The 24,683-nt window shown below is 38.2% G+C and overlaps 1 protein-coding gene across 4 annotated transcripts in view; it reads right to left on the minus strand.

The window, feature by feature from the left end:
• DNAH12 (dynein axonemal heavy chain 12) overlaps positions 1 to 24,683 on the minus strand; it is a 185,719-nt gene that overhangs the window by 143,747 nt on the left and 17,289 nt on the right. For 3 of the 4 annotated variants that reach the window (XM_027863810.1, XM_027863811.1, XM_027863812.1), the window contains exons 7-18: positions 24,451 to 24,646; positions 23,067 to 23,255; positions 18,664 to 18,820; positions 17,834 to 17,925; positions 10,252 to 10,430; positions 8,316 to 8,451; positions 6,669 to 6,794; positions 5,135 to 5,269; positions 3,757 to 3,950; positions 2,998 to 3,241; positions 1,126 to 1,311; positions 258 to 458 (exon numbers count right to left, since the gene is read on the minus strand). In XM_027863810.1, the coding sequence (XP_027719611.1) occupies positions 258 to 458; positions 1,126 to 1,311; positions 2,998 to 3,241; positions 3,757 to 3,950; positions 5,135 to 5,269; positions 6,669 to 6,794; positions 8,316 to 8,451; positions 10,252 to 10,430; positions 17,834 to 17,925; positions 18,664 to 18,820; positions 23,067 to 23,255; positions 24,451 to 24,646 (2,035 nt within the window). Of the gene's footprint in view, positions 1 to 257; positions 459 to 1,125; positions 1,312 to 2,997; positions 3,242 to 3,756; positions 3,951 to 5,134; positions 5,270 to 6,668; positions 6,795 to 8,315; positions 8,452 to 10,251; positions 10,431 to 17,833; positions 17,926 to 18,663; positions 18,821 to 23,066; positions 23,256 to 24,450; positions 24,647 to 24,683 lie in introns of those variants that run through there. The other variant, XM_027863813.1, reaches the window with a different exon arrangement.

The following is a 24,683-nucleotide window of genomic DNA, read 5'->3' on the forward strand; positions in this document are numbered from 1 at the left end:
GATGATTTTGCATAAGTGTCTTCAGGCCACACAGAGAGGGTTATAAGGGGGTTTGTTTGGGAGCTACCCGCTGCATCCAAACAAAAAGATACTTACACATTTTTTAAAATTTCCACATTTTAAAAAATAACTTTGGGGGTTGGGGTTGGCCAATGATATGTGTACTCCATTCCTCATAGAGCTGTTGTGATAATGTCTATAGAAATGAAAAACAAGAGAAAAAGGAATGACCAGGCCCAAAGCCCCACTAACTCCACCTTGATCTCTTTTTCAAATGGCTTAATGAAGGGGGAGCCTCTCATCGTCTGAGTCTTGACGATCTGATCGTCCAGGATGGCCTGAATCTCATCCACGGCAGAAAGGATGCTGACTCCCGTGTCTCGATACGGACTGATGTGAAAGGTGATGTCATCCCATGTGTTGATCATAACGTGCATGGCTTTCTCTAAGGAAAACTCCTAGGAAGACAGAGAGACAGACAGGTTGTAGTCAAGGTACTGGTTCCTTCTCTGAAGCAGGCGACCTAAGTTCTCATCTTGGTTCAGCCAGTGAGCCAGCTATTCTATGACCCTGAGAAAAGCATTTAACCCTTTCTGGGCCGCCATTTCCCCATTTATACAAGGAGGGAGCTCACAGGATAATCAAAGGGTTGCTCTAGAGAGGAACTCAGAGATCACCTAGTCCAGCTTCCTCATTTCACAGATGAGGCCTCTGGGGAACCTATGCTCCTATCCAACATTCCTGGAACATTCTAAGGTTTTTCAAAGCACTTTACAAATAAATCTCATTTAATCTGTATGACAACCTGATGAGGCAGGCGCTAGTTTTACCCTATTTTATAGATAAAGTGGAGAGATGTCAAATAACTTGGCTAGAGTCCCACCTAGCATGCTTCAAACTCAGGTCTTCCTGACTCTATCCTGCACCTCCCAGCTGTCCCCAAAACAGAAAGCAATAATGTGATACATCTTTAAATGCCAAGGAACGATATGATAGCCCATTCTCTGATCAGCATCATCCTGGTCAATAAAGTAAAGATTGCTCCCCTGCACCCCCCAAAGACACCACAGAGACAGTGATGTCAGCCCACACTGGGATCTCATACCTTTATGCTTTCCTCCTTACCTTGCTCGCCCCAGCACTGATGACTTCAAATTTTTCCAGGTACGGGGCAAGATTTAGCTTTAATACTTTTCTGAGAGTGGTCCCTGAACCCGGAGTTAAATCATATCCTACAATTTCCGACATCTCTTTCCAGTGGCGAGCTCTCAAACCTGGATTACACAGGATTGTGACAGTAGGGATGTATTCCTAATTATGAGGAAAACATATTAATGTTATTATTAAAAAGCAATGCAATATTGCCTACTTCACTGAGACACATGTTTTAAAGATATGACCAAACATAAACTCATTCAACTGTCCTGTTCCCCAATAGCTAAGCTGAATTTCTCTACATTTTAAAAAAAAATTTTGCTTACTTACCAAAACACTTATTTTTAGGAGCAATATTCCTATTTGTCTACTAAGGTAACAACACCCTTCCCCTCTGACTCATTTCTCCAGGTGTCTTATCCCTGTTCAGCTCAAACCTACCCTTCCCTGTCCCTCCTGTGCTCTCTTCTCCTCTTCTGGCGTGTCCTTTGGAAGCCCCCATTCTACCATAAAGATGCTTCCCTTCATTCTCCACCTCTTCCTGTTCCACTCTTCCCATCCCCTGGTTACCTCCTTTCCCACTCCATCCCTGGCCACTCTCTCTAGTACTGGATGTTACTTCTTTCCTCCCTGCCCCCACATCCCCACACCAAAACCCATGCCTCTCCCAAACTTCCAGAACTTAGCACAGGGTGACACAGAGTGGCCTCCTAATAAATGTCTAATGACTTACTTCCCTATTTCCGTCAAGAACACCACCATTCTTCCAGCTTCCCAACCTCTGTTATCCTCACTCCTTACTCTCCTCCTTCACCTCAAACATCCAGTTAGGGGCCAAACCCTATTGTTTCTACCTCTCATCTCCCCAGCCTCCAGTCCACCATCTGACCTCTTCCCTCAGTGGAAGGACATATAGGTAAGTACAAGCAGTGGCCTGGAGTCCAGCAATGACAGTAAGGGAGTTGACCAGACGGCCATCCCCCAAATTTGGTGCTAGTATCTATGGAATCAAAAAAGGAACCAGGCAAAAATCTCTAGTATGTTGGGTAGATCTCCATGAAGGATTTGCTGAAAGATGCGCCTGATTCACATGGCATAAGACGAATGAATGAATGAATGGGCTGTGATGTGGAGAGAGTTCTCACATTCACGGAGAGGAAGATGCCCTTAAGAACAGAAAAACAATGGCCAAATGCTAAGTGGTGGAGGGCTATCACTACCTTAGGTCCTAGCTTTCAGATCCCAGGAGTCTGTGTTCTGAGGACTATCAAGAAAAGAAAAAGGAAGAGAGAAGAGCATTGTTAAGTGATAGAGGTAAAAAAAAAAAAAGGCACATGGGATGTGCTGGGGACAGCAAGGTGACCAGCAGTTCTAAAATGGAGGGGAGGGCTCATGCCAGAAAGTTGTGGTGAGTAAGGAAGAACCAAAATATGGAGGGCTTTGAATGCCGCCCAAAAGAATTTCCCCTTGATTTACCAGACAGAGTGAACAGGCTTGTCCCGTGCCTGGAGTGCACTGTCTCTTTTCCTCTGCTTCTTGGAATCAACAGTTTCCTTCAAAGCTCAGCTCAAAGGCCACTTCCTCCGTGAGGACTTTCCTGATGCTCTTGGCCACTAAAAATCATCTTGCACTTACTGGCATATGCTTTGTATTTACTTAGATGTGCACCTGTTGTTTTGGGTTTTTTTTCCCCCAACAGAATGTAAGCTCCTTAAGGGCAGGGCCAGATTTTATCTTTGTATCCCTGGAGCCAGCCCAGAAAGCACTTCCTAGGTGCTGACTGATAGTTGGTTGATTGACTGAGGGGAATGCTCTACTGGTCTCATGTCACTGGTCTCCTACCTTGAAGCTTCTGATCTGCTCCATGACCGCAGAACACATCACTACTGTCGGGTTATCTTTAATGTCTTCCTCTATTTTCTCATCTATTACAGATCGCTTTCCTGCTGCCTTTCTTTTTTCTTGGGCTTCTTTCTTTTGCTTCAACTGGAAGAACCTCAGGCTCTTGTAAATTTCTCTAAAAAATTCATCCACATCAGTTTCCATGCTTTCTCCATTAAGGTCCAGAAAGCCTCCATCCATCCACCTGGAAGGAAGGGGAAATTACAGACAACTCCTAAGAGCTTTTGAGCTAGAAGGGGCCTTAACCATCAACTTGTTATATCCCTTCAGGTTTGCAGATGAGGAAACTGAGATCCCGAGAGGCTAAGGGATTGTTACACAGCCAGCCAGAGGCAGAACCAGAGGGAGGACTCAGGGCACTTATGCTGGCTCCTAAGTCCACCCTTCAGTTTCCTCATCTGTAAAATGAAGGAGTTGGCTAATCTGGCTTCTAAGATTCCTTCCAGCCTGAAATCTATGATCTCTTGATCCTATGAATAGCAAAGTGTAAAGCTCACACAATTTTTTTAAAACCCACAAATATGAATGTATTCAGTATGTGCGTCTCAAAAACAGCCAAACACACTGGACTGAGTTCATTCATATACAAGTAAGTTCCATTTCGAATCATTTGTCCAAAAGAAATAAAATTGATTGGCATTTTGAGCTTTTCACAGGTTTCATTTAAATAGTTAGTTCTCTTTCCCAAGTTACAATTACCGTTTTTCTGTCCGCTGCCACCTCAAAATGAAAGAAAAGAACTTCTGATACGGCTCCACACTGACTTTCAGCTTGTCCAGTTCTGGGTATTTTGTCAATTCCCACTTCAAGAGTCCCTCTTCTTTATTAATGAAAGCCACCATATCTTCTGCCTCTTGAATACGTTTCTGCAGCACTCTCACATCCGTCACATACTAAAAGCAAGCAACATTTCTCTTGAGAAGTGTTTGGGTGAGATTAGAGAAACAGCAATGCATGATTCTAACAGCCCAGAATATTGAGCAGACTCAAATAAACTTATATTTACTAAGCATAAATAGCAAGTATTTACTAAGCACCTACTATGTGAGGGGCACTTCACAGTCTTACACTTGAGTTAAAAAAAAAAAATCAACCTCACAAGTGCCAAGGTGGGGGAGGCATGGCTAGATAGCCGTCTGTCTAAGAAAGAACTGGGGGTGTTAGTGGACCCCAAGCTCAATCTAAGCCAAAATTGAGATCTATGAAAACCAAAGCCACCTCCAGCTGCACTGAGGGAAGTGTAATGTTCAGAACTAGAGAGGCGAGAGTCAGTTCTGCGTGCCACAAATTAGGAAAGATACTGATATGGCAGAAAGCACCCTGGAGAAGCTTCCTAACAAGTGGAACAGGTCAGAGGGAGGGCTGGTGGGCCAGACGTCATGGCGGGCCTTCCAGCAGAGGCAAGAGAGAGAATATTTATCCAGAGACGGACTAGCCAGAACAGTCTCCAAGGCGTGATGCTCACTCTGGATGCTCCCTGAGGGCAGGGCCTGATACACTGCCATCTTTGTCTCTCCAGAAAATGTCACTGTGCCAGAGCATTTAACAATGCTCGCTGGATTGAATAAACTAGACAACTTTCCTAATTAAGAACTGTATTTTTACTGGGAAGAGGGGCTGGGTGGGAGCTGGGGGTAGGGGGGAGAGAAAATGATCCTCATGATGCTATCCAAGTGTTTTAAATAGCTGCTAACATGTACCCATAATAAATAGTGACTAAAATAAATTAAACCAAGCCGTGAACAGAACAGCAGGGCCACAGTTTGCTTATGGTATCAACAGGATCTTAGCTTTTTAAAACAACGCAAGTTTTTCTACCATTAAGTTTTAGAAATGAGACGTGGAATAAGACCTGTGATTTCAATAGTATAGGGAACTCCCAGGGAGGAAATTCCCTCTCCCAGTCCAAATGGATGCCTGCCCTCTACCTTCTAATCTTAGAAAGCTCCTGAGATCATTGAGATGTTACGTGACTTGTCCTGGATCACACAGCTAGTGTATGAAAGAGGTAGGAGCTGAGCCCAGGACCTTCTGACTGACCCAGAGGCCGTTCTCTGACAGCATGGGTGTGTCTGACCTGCTGCATCCGCTCCAACTCTGCATATTCCATAAACTCTCCCATGCGCCGAGTTTCCTTTTCAACCTCCAGAATAAGTTTTTCCCTCTTGGTCACCAAGTCGGTCTCGCCTTTCCGCTTGGCATTCTCAATGAGCTTTGCAAAACAGAATTGGGTTGTGTTAATGACCTCATCACATTTAGCAAACAGGCCAAAGAAACATCTAACTGCCAAGTGTGGTAATGAAAACAGAGAGAGAGAGAGGCAAGAAAATAAAATATTACCGGCTGCAAGTTATCAAAATGCAGGGCTGTCGACAGAACTCGCTGTGTAAGCTGGTTTTGCCCAATCAATTGATAATCAATCAATAAACACTTATTAAGCCAATGTATGTGTGCCAGGCACTGTGCTAAGCACTGGGGATACGAAAAGGCAAAAGATGGTCCCTGCCCTCAAGGAGCTGACAATCTAATGAAGGAGATATTGTTACAAGGGAGGGTAAGATATACTAGAAAATAATGAGTGAAAACAAAAGGCTTCAATATTTTTTAAAAACGTAAAACACTCACAAGACCTAGCAGCTTCTACTCTAAAAGACGGTAGGTCTTGGAACATTACATTTTGAACAACAAAAGAGCTAGGGTTGCATCCAAGAACAGTTTACCCAGCAAAATTGAGTACGATCCTGAATTTAAAAAAAAAAATTACTAAGAAAACCCCAAATGGGTCAGAGTCAGACAAGACTGAAAATGACAGCAACAACAAAGTGTCTTCTAACTTTAAAGCCTGTGACCCCTAAGTAAAATAAGGGAGGAAACGATTCAAAAATGCTCTGAGGGGAGTAAAAATCACCCTATCATCGATATAAATACTTATTAAAAATGTGAAATTCAGACATAAGTGTCATTGGGCCATGAATTAGCTTTAGGCATATTGGGTGTTGGAGATGCATACGATTTCATTGAGTGTGTGTGCGTGTGTATACATATACATATATATATATATACACATATACGCAGAGAATATAGATATATCTATAGAAATATATATGTATATGTACATTTATATATAAAGTTTGCAAAGCACTACAAAATTCTCCCCCTTTGTCCTCCCACACAATCCTGCGAGATACATTTCACAGTTAATCTTATCCCTATTCTACACATGAGAAAACCGGAAATCAAGGAGGTGAACTTGGGAGGAGGTCCCTGCCCACAGCCACACAAAGCGTTAAAGGCAAGATTTGAGCCTATTTGGGGTTTTCTTGGCAAAAATACTGGAATAGTTTGCCATTTCCTTCTCCAGCTCATCTTACAGATGAGACAAACAGGGTGAAGTAACTTGCCCAGGGTCACACAGCTCCTAAGTGTCTGAGGCCAGATTTGAACTTCTTCCTGACTTCAGGCCTAGCACCCTGTGCACTATGGTGCCCCCTAGCTGCCCAATTTGACTTTCCTTCAAAATCATGACCAATTATTTTAAAAGTTGACTAGCCAGCCAAGCCCCATGAGCACCAGGAATGTCCTGAGAGCACACACGCTGGAAACATACCTACCTCATCATTTTCATCGAAGATGGGATTAATGTTCTGGGGCCACAGGAGAACTCTGGCATTTAAATCTAAATCCTCAGGGGGAAATATGAAAACATCCAACAAGTAATTCATCCGGCGCTGGCATTCCTACAAAACAAAGGAGAATTTCTGTTTCTGTCCTGGTATAATATACTACACAGCAAATCTAAGACCTTATTTTTTTTTAAGTGGAAATAGAATGCAGATTCTAACACTGACTAGTATCTTTATTAATTACATTTTCAATTACAAGCATTTATTTTGTTTCCACCACAGCAGGACAAGGGGTAAGTTCATAGTAAGTAGGCAAACATTAACTAGTGTCCTGTCCAAGTTTAGGCCTGAGGCAGCGTGGCGTGTTGGGCAACCCAAACAGAGAGATCTCAATTCCAGGCCTAGGGCAGCCACTCATCCTCAGTGACTTCCCCTCCACCCACAGACCACAGAATGTTAGCTCCAGCAGGACCCTTCTGTGGGACTCCAGGCAAATCACTTGACCTCTACCTGCCTCAGTTTCCTCATCTGTAAAATGGGGATCATAATAGCATCTTTCTCCCAGGGTAGCCATGAAGATCAAATGAGATAATCTGCACAGTGATGGGCACAGAGTAGGTGCTATATAAATGCTACTATTATCATCATCGTCATCATCATCATTATTATTATTATTAGGTGATTGGTGACCTTTTGCTTTAGCTTACTCTAGAAACACAGACTCCTATCCCTGTATCCCCAGCTCCGAAAGGCGAGGTTTCATCTCTTGCAGGGGTCCAAGGCTCTACAACCTTCTTAGGTACCTCCTCACCTTCTTTCTCCCTCCTTCCCCTTGCTTTCCAGCTCTCCTTTAGGTACTGGCTTCTCCCAATAGAATGTAAGCTCCTTGAGGGCAGGGATTGTCTTATTTGCTTGTATTTGTTTACCTGGCTCTTAGCACAGTCTCTAGAACACAGTAAGTGCTTAATCAATGCTTTTGTGTCTATTTACCCAGTAGGCACTTTAAAAATGCTTGTTGATTGATTGAACTGAATTCAAAGAAGGGCTTTTAAACCAACTCATCTAATAGACTACAAGTTTTCCTCTCGAGTTGGGCAATGTTCCCTATTTTAGCTGAAGTACAACCGAACTCATCCCAAGGAAAAGAAAAGTGATGTAGGGTTTCTTGGTGGTGTTACACCCCTAATATCACAAATAATCAAAATTTTGCTGAATGACCTCACTGATGTTTAAATCTACCAATCAATCGGCAAACATTTATGGAACACCTATTATGTGCCAGAAACAATGTTAGCCGTTACAGATACAAAGACAAAAAAACAAAGCGCCCCCTGCCCTCAAAAAGTTTGTATTCTGTAGGGGGAAACAAGTAGAAATGTAAGCACATATGAAACATATATAAATACAAGATAACACAGGAACATGGGGAGGCATGAACAGCTTGTGGGTGAATGAGCAGAGAGAGGAAACAGCAAAGGCCTCATGCAGGAGAAGGACCTTGAGAGCTCAGCTTGGAAATATATGAAAAACCAAAGACTTGGGTCTTTTGTACCAAGTTCAAAAATATTACAAAAGACAAAAAAAATAATTCTCACTGTACAAATAGCGCGCCTGAAAAAGCGACAAGCATTTTACCTGGATTCTTAGCGCCAGTTCCTGGACACCTTTAGTCCTGGCATTTTCCACATAGCTTATCAGCTCCATCATTTCCTCTGTTGTTTCAGGAACTTTCAGTGCATGTTCTTTAATATTTTCAAATTCGATGCAAATACTGTAAATGACACCGAGTTTCAATATTTTTCTGCCAATACACTTTGTACTAAATCCAACAACTGTGAATTACTAGAACTACGATAGTTTAGAAGATGAACACCAGGTTTCTAACACAAGTTACTCTTTCTTCAAACAGACCTGGTCTGTAACCCAGGATTTATCTGAAATAAGCAGAGGCCAAGGCCTGCCTTTTATAAACCATTCAACCATAGGACATGAGCTGTTTTTGCAGGAGCAGTGATGGGTTCACACTGACCGATGGCATCTTTTCTAGCAGAATGCCCCAGGTGACCAATGGCTTGCGTTTTGCAAAATGGTTGGTCAGGGCTGGGTGAGATTCTACCCTTCCTCAGGACCTTATCATCACCCAGAGAGGAAATAAGCCATAGCTCATTAACAACTACACTGAGATCAGAGAGTACTCAGAAAGGGGAAGTTTGAATACCTCCAAAATCTAAAGCAGCATTTTCTTAGATACAAATCATTTTAATACACCATCTACTTAGAACATTTGTGTGTATCTATGTGTGTATTTATATGTATGTATGTATGAGTGTGTGTTTACATGTATGTATGTGTATATGTATATACACATATATATATAGCAGAATAGATAAAGGTATAATTCCTACTTCCTGCATATAGTGTCACACACACACACACACACACACACACACACACACCCTCTCTTATTGGAACTCTGCTCAAGAACAAGAAGGATTCTGAAGTATTTGGGGCATTTTCCCACCTCCTCAGTCCATACCCCTTCTCTTCCCTCCCGAAACTGTCTACAAGAAACACAAGAGTTTTCAAAGAAAGGAAGTGGAATAGGATTAATATGAAATGCACTAACTGGGTGCTTTTCTGTCTATCCTGTGTCAGCTCTTCTCAGTGAGGTCTTGTCATTTTGCTTAAAGGACATGGAATTTCCAAAATATCCTAGGCTCTCCTCACCCTATTAGCACAGTCACTCACTCTCACACACAAGGACCTAGTTGGGGATTTTTGAGGGGTACCAGATCTGAGGTTTCATTAGTATAGTGAACTCGCAACAAGAAAACTCCCTATACAGATATGAGTCAGCACCTTCCCTGCAATTTATAGCCACACAAAGTTTCCTGGAGAACAGAGAAGTGAAGCAATATCTCAGAGAAAGAACACGAACAGAGGTTTTCATGATTCTGCCAGCTCTCTGGGCATACCATTGGTGTCCATCTCCATGCCACTGTCACCTCTGTTCCCAGCTCCATTGCAAGTCTCTCCAGGGCAAAGAACTCATGTGCTCTTGACAGAGCCAAACAAAGATAAAGGGAATTCAAAGCAAGCGCACTAACCTGGTTCCCAAAGAAAATTTGAGTGCAGATGACCCAGATTTGCAAAGGACCTGACCAAAAAATCACTAAAGAGATAACTGAAAAGTCACAGGTAGCCCTAAAGAAAGCGGGGTCTCAGAAGGTTGCTGTAGCCCTGTCAGTTCAAGATGCTGATAAATTAGCTCCAGCTACACCCAGTACACACCATCTCAGCAAGGAGTGGCTTTCAGCTCTGGAGTTAAGCGGAGTTATTCAGATGGTGGAAATATAGAATGATTCAATAGAGCCTCCAAGATCTAAAATTAACCAGAAATGCATATCATTTGGGTTCCCCTTCCTTGGTTATACATGTCTGTAATGCCCAACATAATCAATAGATACTTAATGTGCTGACACTAGCTAGAATCATCCAAGAGTTAATATGAGCCAAAGATAGGCTCCATTCCTAGAATTCAAAACATGGGTTGGAAAACCATTCTACTCACCTCTCATTTTCATTTCTGTGCTTTGTAGCTATGTCATTCAAGAGCAAATTTGCATAGCTTTTTACTTTATTTACCAGTCCCTCCTTCAAATCATCACAGTCCAAACGCACCATGGGGAAGTGAGCCAAATTCGGCAGCATCATGATTTCTTTAGCAAGGTTTGAAAAGTATTCTATCAGCTTAAAAGTTAGACAAGAGAAAGGATGTTGCAAATGAATGATGAAAACATAATTTATCATTGATTTTTTTAAAAAGGTTACATATAGTACTTAAGTGAAATTCTCATCTTACTGATTTACAATTCTAAGCTAATTTTTCTATAGCTGCCTGAAAAATTTTTCCTTCGATGGGCTCTAATGGATAGCCAATGGAGCTGTAAATTGGACCAATCATTTTGGAAAGTAATTTGGGGCTGGGTTGTGTATGATGGGGCGATTCTAAAAAACAAAATCCGGCAGGAAAAGAAAAAAAAGGAGAAATTATCTCACAAAAATGGGGTGTGAAAAGAACTGATACAGAGGAAACAGGTGGGGTAGAAGATTGTTGGAACTTGCTCTTATGGGATCTGAGCTGAAGAGGGGACAACTTGTACATCTATCCGGAGGGGTGTAAAAGTCTTCTGGACTTGTAGAGAGGCGAGTGAACTGGGGGACAGGCTAGGGGAGGGACTTTTAGCTTTTTCGATTAAGATTTAGGAGGGTGGAAGAAAAAATAATGAAGGGATTCTTACAGGGCTGGATAGAATAAGGAATAGGAGCGTAAGGGGAAAAGATAAGGTAACTGGAATAGGGTAAAAACAGACACTGAGAAGGACAACAGTTAGTAAAAGGAGGGAAATTCACAAACAAGTCATTATAACTTTGAATGTGAATGGAATGAACTCACCCAAAAAACAGAAATGGAGAGCAGAATGGATTAAAAATCAGAATCCAACAATATGTTGTTTACAGAAACACATTTTGAATGAGAGATACACACAGAATTCAAAATAGAGAGTTGGAGTAGAATTTATTGTGCTTCAGCTGATGCAAAAAAGGCCAGGCTAGCAATTATGATCTCAGACAAAGTTATGGCTAAAATAGATTTAATTAAAAGAGATAAATAAGGTAACTACATTTTGATAAAAGGCACCATAGACAATGAAGCAATGTCAATACTGAACCTATATGCTCCAAATACTATAGTATCTAAATTTTTAAAAGAAAAGTTAAATGAATTACAGGTGGAGATAGATAATAGTACTATAACAGTGGGGGACTTTGATCTTCCCCTCTCAGAACCAGATAAATCTAACCAAAAAATAAATAAGGAATAAGTCAAGAAAGCAAATAGAATTTTAGATAAGCTAGATATGATAGCTATCTGGAGAAAGGAATACACCTTTTTTTCAGCAGTTTATGGTACCTTTACAAAGACTGACCACATATTAGTACATAAAAATTTTATAGTTAAAAGTAGAAAAACAGAAATATTAAAAGTAACCTTTTCAGATCACAAGGCAATAAAAATTCTATTTAATAAGGGACCACAGAAACATAGATTAAGAACTAACTAGAGATTAAACAACCTAATCTTAAAGAATGAGAGGGTTAAAGAACAAATCATATTTTCTTACAAGTCAATAATTTCATTGAACAGAATGACAATAAGGAGACAACATATCAACACCTATGAGCAACACCAAAAGCAGTGATTAGAAGAAAACTGATACCTCTAAATGATTACATCAATAAAACAGAGAAAGAGTAGACCAATGAATTGGGTAGGTAATTAAAAAAAGAAACTAGAAAAAGAAGAAACTAAAAATCCCCAAGTAAGCAGTAAATTGGAAATCCTAAAAATTAAAGGTGAAATAAGAAAACCAAGTGTAAAAATCTATTAAATTAATATATACAAAATAGGAGTTGGTTTTGTGAAAAAAAAACCTTAAAATAGATAAACCATTGGTTAATTTGATTTTTAAAAGAGAGAGAAGAAAACTAAATGACTAATATTAAAAATGAAAAGGCTGAATAATATATCATTAATGAAGATGAAATTAATGCAATTATAGGGGGTTATTTTGCCCAATTATATGCCTATAGATTTAACAATTTAAGTGAGATGGAAGAATATTTACAAAACTATAAATTGCCTAGATTAGCAGAAAAGGAAACAGAATATCTAAACAGATCTACTTTAGAAGAAGAAATTGAGGGGACAACTAGGTGGTGAAGTGGATAGAGCACTGGCCCTGGACTCAGAAGGACCCGAGTTCAAATCCGGCCTCAGATACATAACACTTACTAGCTGTGTGACCCTGGGGAAATCACTTAACCCCCATTGCCCCCCCCCAAAAAAAAGAAGAAGAAAAAGAAGAAGAAGAAGAAATTGAACAGGTCATAAATAAGCTTCCTAAGAAAAAAGCACCAGGACAAGATGGATTTACAAAGTGAAATCTATCAAATATTTAAAGATCAACTAATTCTAAGATTAAATAAATTATCTGAAAGAATAGGTAATGAGGAGGTCCTACCAAACTCCTTTTATGCAACAAATATGATACTGATTGATACCTAAACTAGGAAGAGGAAAAACAGAGAAAGAAAATTATAGACCAATTTCATTAATGAATATGGATGCAAAAATCCTAAACAAAAAACTAGCTAAAAGATAACAATAATATATTACAAAGATTATACATTATGACCAAGTAGAATTTATACCAGGAATGCAGAGATGGTTTAACATAAGAAAAACTAATAACATAATTGATTATAGCAATAATAAAAGTTTTTAAAAATCGTATCATTTTACCAATAGAAGCAGAAAAAGCTTTTAATAAAGTACCATACTCATTTCTATTAAAAAAAACTTGAAAATATAGGTATAAATTTCCTTAAATTGATAAAAAAAAAAACCCAACATTTATCTAAGACCATCAACAAGCATTATTTGTAATGAGGATAAGCTGGAAGCCTTTCCAGTAAGATCAGGTGTGAAACAAGGATGCCCACTATCACCAATATTATTCAATATTGCATTGGAAATCATAGCAATAGCAATAAGAGAAGAAAAAGAAATAGAAGGAATCAGAATAGGGAATGAGGCAATAAAACTATCTCTTTTTGCAGAAAATATGATGATATACTTGGAAAATCCCAAAAATTCAATCAAAAAATTAGTGGAAACTATTAATAATTTTAGCCAAGTAGCAGGATAGAAAGTAAATCCACATCAGCATTCCTATATATCACAAACGAACCCCTGCAAGAAGAGATAGGAAGAGATATTCCGTTCAAAATAACTCTAGACAGTATACCTGCCAAAACAAAACCAGGAACTATGTAAACAAAATTATAAAAAAAATTTTATACAAATAAAATCAGATTTAATAATTGGAGAAATATTAATTGTTCATAAGTAGGTAAGGCCAATATAATAAAAACTATTTTTACCTAAACTAATTTATATATTCAATGCCATCCCAATTGAATTGCCAAAAAATTATTTTGCCAAATTAGAAAAAATAAAAAAAATTCATATGGAAGAACAAAAAAGCAAGAATATCAAAGGAAATAATGAAAAAAAAGTAAAGAAAGGAAGTTTAGAAGTAGCAGATCTTAAACTATATTACAAGGCAGTAATTATCAAAACTATCTGATACTGGCTAAGAAATAGAAAAGTAGATCAATGGAACAGAGTAGACATACAAATTTACTAAGCTAAAGTGCTTAGTAACCTTGTATTTGACAAATGTAAAAACCTAAGATTTTAGGATAAGAATGCATTATTTGGTAAAAATTGTTGGGAAAACTGGAAAGCAGTATGGCAGAAATTGGGCATAGACCAATATCTTATACAATTTACCAAGATAAGGTCAAAGTGGATACATGACCTAAATATAAAGAAAGATATTACAAGAAAATGTGAAGAATATGGAACACATTACTTATCAGACATGAACAATTTACGAATAAACAAGAAATAGAGAGCAGAATGTGGTGTAAAATGGATAATTTTGATTACATTAAAGTAAAAAGATTTTGTACAAATAAAACAAATGTAGCCAAGAACAGAAAAAAAAAAACAGAAAATTCGGGGGGCGTGATTTTATAGACAATTTCTCAGATAAAGGCCTTATATGTTAAATATATAAAGAAGTTTGTAAAATCTATAAGAATTAGTCATTTCCCAATTGATAAATGCTCAAAAGATTTGAATAGGCAGTTTTCCAATGAAGAAATCAAAACAATTTATAGTCATATGAAGAAAAGCTCTAAATCATTATTGATTAGAGAAATGCAAATTAAAGCAATCTTGAGATATCATTTTATACCTGTCAGACTGGCTAAAATGACTGAAGGAGAAAGCAACAAATGTTGGAGGAGATATGGAAAAATCGGGACACAAATTCATTGTTGGTGGAATTGTGAACTGATCCAACCATTTTGGATAGCAATCTGGAATTATGACCAAAGAATTATTAAATTGCCTTTACCCTTTAACCCAGCAATACCACTACTAGGATCTATTTCCAAATAAAATCAGGGGAAAAGGAAAAGAACCTTTTTGTTCTAAAATATTTATAGCACATCTTTCTGTGGTGGCAAAGAATTGGAAATTGAGAGGATGGCCATCCATTGGGGAACGGCTGAACAAGTTGTGGTATATGAATGTGATGGAATACTACTGTGCTAGAAGAAATGATGAACTCGATGATCTTAGAAAAACATGGACAGACTTGCACAAAATAATAACGAGTGAAATGAGCAGAACTGAGAGGAAATCATATACAGTGACAGCAATATTGTTCTAAGAACAACTTTGAGCGAATAAGTCATCTTGACTATTATAAATACCCAGATTAACTACAAAGGACGTATGAAGGAAGGTGCTATCTGCATCCAGAGGAAGAACTGATAAATAGATGACCAATAACAACTCCAGAGAACCAATGATGAAGCATGCTTCTTGACTTCTGACAGAGAACTGATTGACTAAAAGTACAGAATGAGACATACATTTTTGTACATGACCAGTGTGCGGATCTGTTTTGATTGAATATGCTCTTTAATTACAAGGAAGTTGGGGTTTTGGGGGGAGGTGATACCAGAGATTTTTGGAAGGGAAGGGACAGATTTAGGGGAGAGAGAGAGAGTGAGAGGAGGAAGGAAGGAAGGAGCATCAATGAATCTTCTTTTTTAATCATAAACAGAAGAGAACTGTTTGCTTTCAAATGCACCAACATCTATGTACTTCTGAACAGTCACAATGGCCAGATCAAAACTTACAAGAGATTCCTTAAGGTAAAATTTCTCAAAAAGAATTCCATCAGAAGCATCACTGGAAATCAGGCCTCCTCAGATGAGCTGCAGGGATTGGCTCTGCTGCTATAATTTCCAGGCAGTAGGTCCAGGGTGCATCCCAAGCACCAGAGGAATGCCCATTCCCTGTTATAGTCACGGCCACCATGTTGACTATCTGGTGTGCTCTCCCCAAGCCATTTAGCATATTCTATCCCAGTGCTCGTAGTAAACAGGAGGAGACAAAGGCATGTATAGGCAAGGCAGCAAGAGCTCACCTTAGCCACACAACCTCACATACCTACCACTCACGAGCTAAGAGCAGCCTTTGTGATCCACCAGAACAGACACAGGCTTTCTGATGGAATAAATCATGTCGGGCCAACGTTGCATTGTGAGAAATCGCCAGACATAATTGCTCAGAATCTTCAGCAGTCACCCTAGAGGAGGGACGGCCACCAATGCAATGTGGCTCCAGCTTCAAGGCTGTTCCCTAATGCACTAACTACGTTGCAGAGTCTGATCAGCATCAGGCGGTGTTAGGCTGGGAGCAGCAGGTTCTCCTTGAGAACATGCAAAAGAATCTTAGCCAAGAGCCTGGTCCCCACCAGACATGACTGCCCTGACAGACCAGGCCCTCTGACTCCAAATCCAGCAGCCTTTCCACCGTGACACACTGCCTCTCAGAAACCTGCACTCTCCCTGCCTGAGAGCCAGTGCTAGGCCCTCACATGCTAGGTCTGCCATTTTGTTGTGTTTCTAAAGGCTTGGCTCACAGCAAAGAACTATGAGTAGTTTAGACACTGTAGTCCAGAGAACCTCCAGAAGAGCTTACTTCCTCTAGACAGAGTTCTGAAAGGTTTCTCTAACCTGTGACTTCAATTATTCTCTAACTTTTTACCTTTTTCTCTAAATATTCAGAAGAAACCCATGCTGCTGCTAAAACTCAGTATTCTCAATGTTTCCATTTATTTTATGTACAAATGTTTTTATCTTATCTTACTTTTTAAATTAATTTTTTAAACTGACAATGTTTTAAATGCATAAAATAAAATAGAGCATTACAAAGGAAACCAATTATGTGGAGATACAATTATTAAAAAAAAACAAACTTTTTTTTAAGCTCACAAACCCAAGGTTTATAACCTCGGATCTAGACAAAGATCTCTAGAATGTGGGGTAAAACCTCGGTGAAGGATTTACAGGAGGCCATGGAACAAATTCACAGTGCACAGGAAGGTGTAGATAATTCAGCCCATTTTTTGCCTATGACTTAATATTCAGGTTTTCATTATGGACAATGACATACATTTTTGTACATGGCCCACGTGGGAATTTGTTACAAAGGGGTTTTTTCCATCTTTTTTTTTGTTTCCCAGGGGAGTGGGTGGGAACAAGAGAAAATATATTAATATTCCATTACATTCTTATACTACAGTTTGTTCATCCAATCCCCAATTAACAGGCACCTCCATAGTATACGGTTCTATACTTCCTTCTATGTGCAATTGTATAGAACTATTTATCTCTATTACCAATTATGACTTATGCCCCCAAAGTAAAAAGATATCATTCAAGAAATAACATTATTAAGAGGCAGCTAAGTGATGCAGTAGATGGGGCACTGGCCCTGGAGTCAGGAGGACCTGAGTTCAAATGCAGCCTCAGACACTTGATACTTACTAGCTGTATGGCCCTAACCAAGTCACTTAACCCCAACTGCCTCACCCCCCAAAAAAAAAAACATTATTAGAAAGGAAGTTGGGATGATTTGCTATCTGTACCATCGATGAGACTGGGGACCAAATAAAATATTAAAGTACCTATGAATTTACTAAAAATGGATCAATGAATCAGATTTGGAGCAGGAATGCCCCTAAGAGTCCAACTGCTTCCTTTTACAGATGGGAAAACCTGGGCACAGAGAGGTATCTAAGTGACCCAGCAGAAAGAATGCTCAGCTTGAAGTCAAGAAGATGTGAGTTCTGATCCCACCAGAGATACTTATTAGCTGTGTGACCTTCAACCTCATCTGTAAAATGGGCACAATAACAGTATCCATCTCCCAGGGTCATTTTGGGCATCAGACGAGATAACTATTTGTAAAGCGTTGTACACACTTAAATTGCTGTGTAAATGTCAGCTCTTCTGAAGTGATTTGCCAAAGCAAGCAAATCTACTCAGCCCCCATAGGAGTACGCCTCATATGGTGCTACATTTTTAGAAAAAAAATGCACCCCAAATTTTATAATTAAGAACCTCAGATTTCATGCATAAAGAAGAGAATTAAAACTCACCTCAGTGTACTCGTCAAAAGTGTGATCCTCTGCCTGAAATGTTTGTATTTGGTCAACCGCAGTCCCATTGATAAGCCAACTATATTTTTCAACTGAAAATTAATCATCAAATTAAAATTAGATCAAAATTTTTAAATTTCAGTGAATTTAGTGTTGTCAGTGCTGAATGGGTAATGGGTACTCTGCCACATTGAATAATCTGGTTAATTGAGGTTTTTCTAATGGGCCATCCCCAGACAACCAGTTTTCAGAGAATTAGTCTACAAAAGCCCAGCACTCAAACCAGGCTTTTTCCATGAAAAGCCATGAGGCCCTTGGTCACCTTCCAGCGTCCAGGGGCCACCACTGTACTATGGAAATCTCAGGACTTACTGAGGAGTTGGGGTTTGGAATGAGGGCTTCAATTCCAACCACCATATTCAGGAAAGCATCTAAGGAGGCCGTGTGCTTTCAACCCCTGTAGCTTCCTGGGGAGGTGGCCACTTCTGGCTTTCCTCCTGGGAGAGGGAGACCTCCACACAGGGCAGAGCCCGCCAGGCCGAGGACTCAGGAGCCCCAGGTCCCAGCCCAAGGTCTGTCCTTGTGGGATCTTGGACAAATCACTTCCGTTCTCTGGAACTAAATGTCCTTGATCTAGAAGACCCTGGTGTCAGAAGAGAATATCTCTAAGGGCCCTCCCAGTTCCATCAATTTATGACCCACATCTCCTCCTGAGTAACAGGCAAATAGAGAAGGGAGTCAAAATGCCAATCCACAAAAACTAGGGTTTGGTTATTTTTGTTATTGATGTTTTAAGGTCAGGGGTTGGGAGCCAGCCAGGCACCACCCACCGTATTCATTAAAGTGCTCCTTCGGTCCTTGTAAATTCAGGTTCACTGCTTCCCTCAGAGTATGAAAGGCCCCATTCAATATGTGGTCAGGAAGGTCTGTGCTAAGTTTCACGGTTGTGGGTCCACCTGCCAGCCAAGACTGGACAGTCTGAACATTCTAAAAATGTCAAAAGGAACAGTCCAGGTATCAATTATCAGCCATCAAAATGATCAAACTTATCTGTTTAGAGAAAGAGAGGGGACAAGTGACTTAAGTTCCCAGAGGGATCTCCCTCTACCAAAGCAGATGGGCACCTTCTGTACCATCCATAATCTTAGAGAATTGCCTAGGACACTGAGAAGTGACTTGGCCAAGTTCACAGAGGGGGGCCTCTCCTACATAGTTTTAAAAAAAACTCATATACACACGTATACATCTATAGTGAGATATACACGTGTATCCATATATGATGAGATACATGCACATGTATACATATAGAGTAACATAAAAACACATGCATACATAGTGATATAGATATATACATACGTATACATATATAGTGATATAGATATATACACAAGTATACATCTATAGTGAGATATACACATGTATCCATATATAATGAGATATATGTACATGTATACATATATAGTAACATAAATACACATGTATACATACTGATATAGATGTATACACAAGTATACATCTATAGTGAGATATACACGTGTATACATATATAGTGAGATATATACACATGGATACATATATAATGAGATATACACATGTATATATCTATATTGAGATATATACATGTATACAGTGATACAGATATATACGCATGTATACATATATAGGGAAATATATGCGCATGTATGTATATGTATATGGAGATATATACACATGTATATATCTATAGGGAGATATATACACATGTATACATCTATAGTGAGATATATATGCATGTATGTACATATAATGAGATATACAAATGTATACATATATAGTAATATAGGTATACACACATATATACATATATAGTAATATAGATATATACATGTATGCATATATAGTGAAATATATACACATGTATACATATATAGTGGGATTATATACACATATATACATAGTGAGGTATATGCACATGTATACATAGTGAGATATATACACATGTGCATATATACTGAGATATACACAAGTATACACAGTGAGATATATACATGTATACACATATAGAGATATATACATTTATAGTAATAGAGATATATGCACATGCATACATACATGATAATATAGATATATACACATGCATACATATATAGTGAGATATATGCACATGTATACATAATATAGTGAGATATAGACACATGTATACATATATAGTGCAATATATACATGTATACACATAATATGGTGAGATACACATGTATACATGCATAATAAGATATATATAAATGTATACATACACAGTAAGATATACAAACAAATATATAAGATATATACACATTTATACATCTATAGTGAGATATATACACATGTATATATAGTGAGAAATATATATACATGTATACATACATAGTGAGATATATACTCATGTATACAGTGAGATATATACATATGTATACATATAAAGTAAGATATATACACATGCATACACACATAGTAATATAGATATACACACATGTATACATACATAGTGAAACATACAAACATGTATACATATAGTAATATAGATATATACACTTGTATACATATATAGTGAGATATATACATATGTATACATACATAGTAAGATATATACACATGCATATATAGTAAGATACATGCATATGTATACATATATAGTGAGATATATAAACATGTATACATCTATGGTAATATAGATGTATACACACATGTATATGTGCATAGTTAAATATATACATGTGTATACATATATAGCAAGATGTGTACACACAGGTACATATATTGTAAGATATACACATATGTATACATAGTGAGATATATACACATATATATGAGGTATATAAACATGTATACATATATAGTAACATAGATATATACACACATGTATACATAGTGTGATATATACACATGCATACATAGTGAGATATATACATATGTATACATATATAGTGAGATATATACACATATATACACATAGTGAGATATACACACATGTATACATACATAGTGAGATATACACATGTATACATATATGATGGGATATATACACATGTATACATGAGATATATACACATGTATATATAGTAAGACATATAAACATGTATACATATATAGTAATATAGATATATACACATATGTATGTATATATAGCGATATATTCACGTGTATAGATATATAGTGAGATATATACACCTGTATATACACACATATATACATATATAGTGACATAGATATATACACACATGTATATATACACAGTAAGATATATACACATGTATACACATATAGTGAGATATATAAACATGTACATATATATAGCAATTTAGATATATACACACGTATACATACTAGTAAGATATATACACATATGTACATGTCTAGGAAGATATACAAACATGTATACATGCATAGTGAGATATATATGCATGTATACATATATAGGGAAATATATGCACATGTATGTATATATACATATATATGGAGATATATATACATGTATATATCTATAGGGAGATATATACACATGTGTACATCTATAGTGAGATACATAAATCACTGCTGATATTTTTTGAGTATTGTACCTTGTCGACCCCTGGGAAATCTGGGTCCCTACCCTGCTGTAACCAATAGTGTCTAACTGCCCCCAAGAAGACCCCCACATACCCCTGCAGTTCCTAACTGCCCCCCATTCCCAGACATAGATAGTTCTAAGGACATTTCTATGACCTTGATTTTGCAATCTGTCAACACCTTCAAAACCGCCTTCCTGCAACCCGGCTGCTCTGAGTATCCAGACTCCCCTCTTGCTGCTTCCCATGACTACAATCTACAAGAATCCCCTTCTCCTCTTGCTTCCCAGGCATTCTTGTCTGAATATAGCAGAATGCTGCAATTCCTCAACCCTGAATAAATGCCTTACCTTATTTACCAATCATCTAGTTGGTCTGAGGTTTGTTTTTATTTCCTATGTTGACAGCCTCAATCCTATTTCCCCCATAAGCCCCGTGGTTTTTATTGTACAAATTTGAACACACAGTGATTTTTAAGAGGATATCTGTCTCGTTACAGTAGAACTAACCGTACACATATATATGTATATATATAACAGATAATATAACATATATAATTATATATAATATATATAATAATAAAAAACTCATTCTATACATTTACTCATTGGATGCTTACAACATCCCTGTGAATGAAGTGCTATCATTATCCCCATTTTACAGAGGAGGAAACTGAGACATAAAAGTTAAGTGACTTGCCCAGGGTCACACAGCTAGTAATTGTCTGAGGCCAGATTCAAACTCAGGTGTTTTTGAGCCTAAATCCCACACTCTATCCCCTCTACCACCTAAATGCCTCTTATATACATATATACATACATATGTCTACATGTATATACACACATATGTACATACATTCATATATACATAAATATATTATATATAACATGTGCTGCCTCATATGTCTGTATGCAGATGTATATTTCCTAAACTATTTTTCCCAATCTTTTTTTAAGATTTTAACTAAAAATAAGATGATTTCATTTTTTTAATGGTTTCAAATTTTGCAGATGTACCATTAGAGAAAAGTGGTTTGTGTTCAGGAAGGCTGACTGGGTCAGAATGATATTTTTTAAAATGACTATGATGTAAAAATGAGATATCATTAAAATCTTCACTTTTAGAATTGGATTAGAGTATCTTTTCATGTTTATCCTAACACCCTCCAAAAAGTTCTATTCCAATACCTCACTGTAGCAGGATGGTGACTTGGAGATTTGGAAGGCTATGCCAGTAGGCTCTGGAACATCCCATTGCATTTTGAGTTTCTTGAGGGCAGGGGCCATTTTTGCCTTTCTCTATGTCACCAGCGCTCAGCAAAACGCCTAGCATATAGTAAGCATTTACTAAATCCATGTCAACTTAATTCAACAGCCAGAGTACGGCTTTGACAACAGATCAACCTGCTTTTTTTGGTTCAGAAGAGCTAAGTATGGAAAGGCTTATCCCCAGTGGCTAGCCATCTTGTGATGAGCTATCTGGCCAATATCAACCCATTGGAAAATACAAGTATAGAAACATTCTACTTAAAAATCATTTAGAATAGAAAAGAAAAACATTATGAGACTACACTCTAAGTGGCTCTAGATCCAATATTAATAACGGCCCCAACAAATCATTTACTTCTGAGAATGATTACTTCAACACCGAGGGTAAAGAGGTCGCCCCACCTTCAGCGTTTCTCCAATCCAATCCACCACACCTCCCACGACTTCTTGTAAATCTTGAAAAGTCGGGTAAAAGTCCATTTTCTCATCATCAAATGTCAACTCCATCTTGAATATTGGCAGCCATTTTCTGTCGTTAGGATCAAAGAGATCTACAAATCCTTCCACCGTTCTCTTTAAGAGATCTCTCAGCTGGATCATAACACAAGTTGATCTCATTACTTTAATAAATAAAACTTTACCTTTGGTTGTCACACAATTTTTTTAAAAACAGAATTCCATTATCTTATTAGGTCCTTACTTTGGGATGCTTTCGAACAGTCAGTTCATTCTGCCCCCTCTAATTAATAACTCTACTTCATGCCTCAACTACTTTTCCTCTTCATTCACTGGTCTCTTAGTTAGGATTTTTTTTTCATTGAGGGCGATTGGGGTTTTCTTGGCAAAGATACTGGAATGGTTTGCCATTTTCTTCTCTAGCTCATTTTATAGATGAGGAAACTGAGGTAAACAGGGTTAAGTGACTTGCTCAGGGTCACACAGTTAGTAAGTGTCTGAGGCCAGATTTGAACTCAGGTCTTCCTGACTCCAGGTCTGGCACTCTATCCACTGCGCCATCTACTTGCTCTTGATATGAGTATTTCAATATAATTTGTTTCCTTTGTAATGCTAGCTATTTATTTTACATATTTTAAAACATAATTCTGACAAAAGATCCATAAGCTTCCACAGACTGGCACAAGGACTGATGGGGGAAAAAAAAAAGAGTCAAGAATTCTTGATCTAAAAACAGTCAACCCTCCAGCCAAACTGGACTAGTCTTTGATCCACAAGGTGCCCCATCCTTTCTGGGTGCCCACTCTTCTCTATTCCCACCTTTCTGCCTAATGAATTCCTACCCATCCTTTAAGGCCCAACTCAAATATTTCTACTGCGAGGTAACTGACTCCTCCCAGAGGAGTAACAACCTTCTTCCCATTGCATTCAATTTTGCAGTTTCCCTAATATACTTGTCTATAATACTGGGTATCCTGGCATGCGCCCTCCTAGACTGTAAAGTCCATGAAGGCAGAGGATATGTGTAATCTGAACATGGCTCCTCCCAGCCTAATGACTAGAACACAGCTTCTACACGATATAGACCCCAAATAAATGTATGCTGAATGAATGAAAAAATAAATGAATGGACCTCTCCCAAAGCTAGTAATAACGTATCACATGTCTATAGAGCTTTAAGGTTTACAAAGCACTTTTCACCACAACAGACCAATAAGTGAGCCCAAGAATTGTGATTCTCCGTTTCACAGCTGAGGAATTCAAGAACTCGGATTTCCAGACTCCACATTCATTGACATTTTTACTCCCACAGAGTAAGAGAGATAGTCACCTGATTCGACATCAGTGTGGACACACAGTTATAGAAAGAATCCAATTTTTCTGCTTTAATGTCATCATGAGCTTCCTTCTTGGTGAAGATATGGATCACCTTGGGATACCAGGTATTCATTAATTTCTCCTCTGTTTTTCTGGCATTGATAGACACATCATTTCTCAAACTTTCGCAATCCATGGGACCTTTAGCTCTAATTGCAAGGAAAAGGAAGGAATACAAACACCACG

Source organism: Vombatus ursinus, unplaced genomic scaffold (assembly GCF_900497805.2).
Source record: "Vombatus ursinus unplaced genomic scaffold, bare-nosed wombat genome assembly UNPS02014773.1, whole genome shotgun sequence".
NCBI lineage: Eukaryota > Metazoa > Chordata > Mammalia > Diprotodontia > Vombatidae > Vombatus > Vombatus ursinus.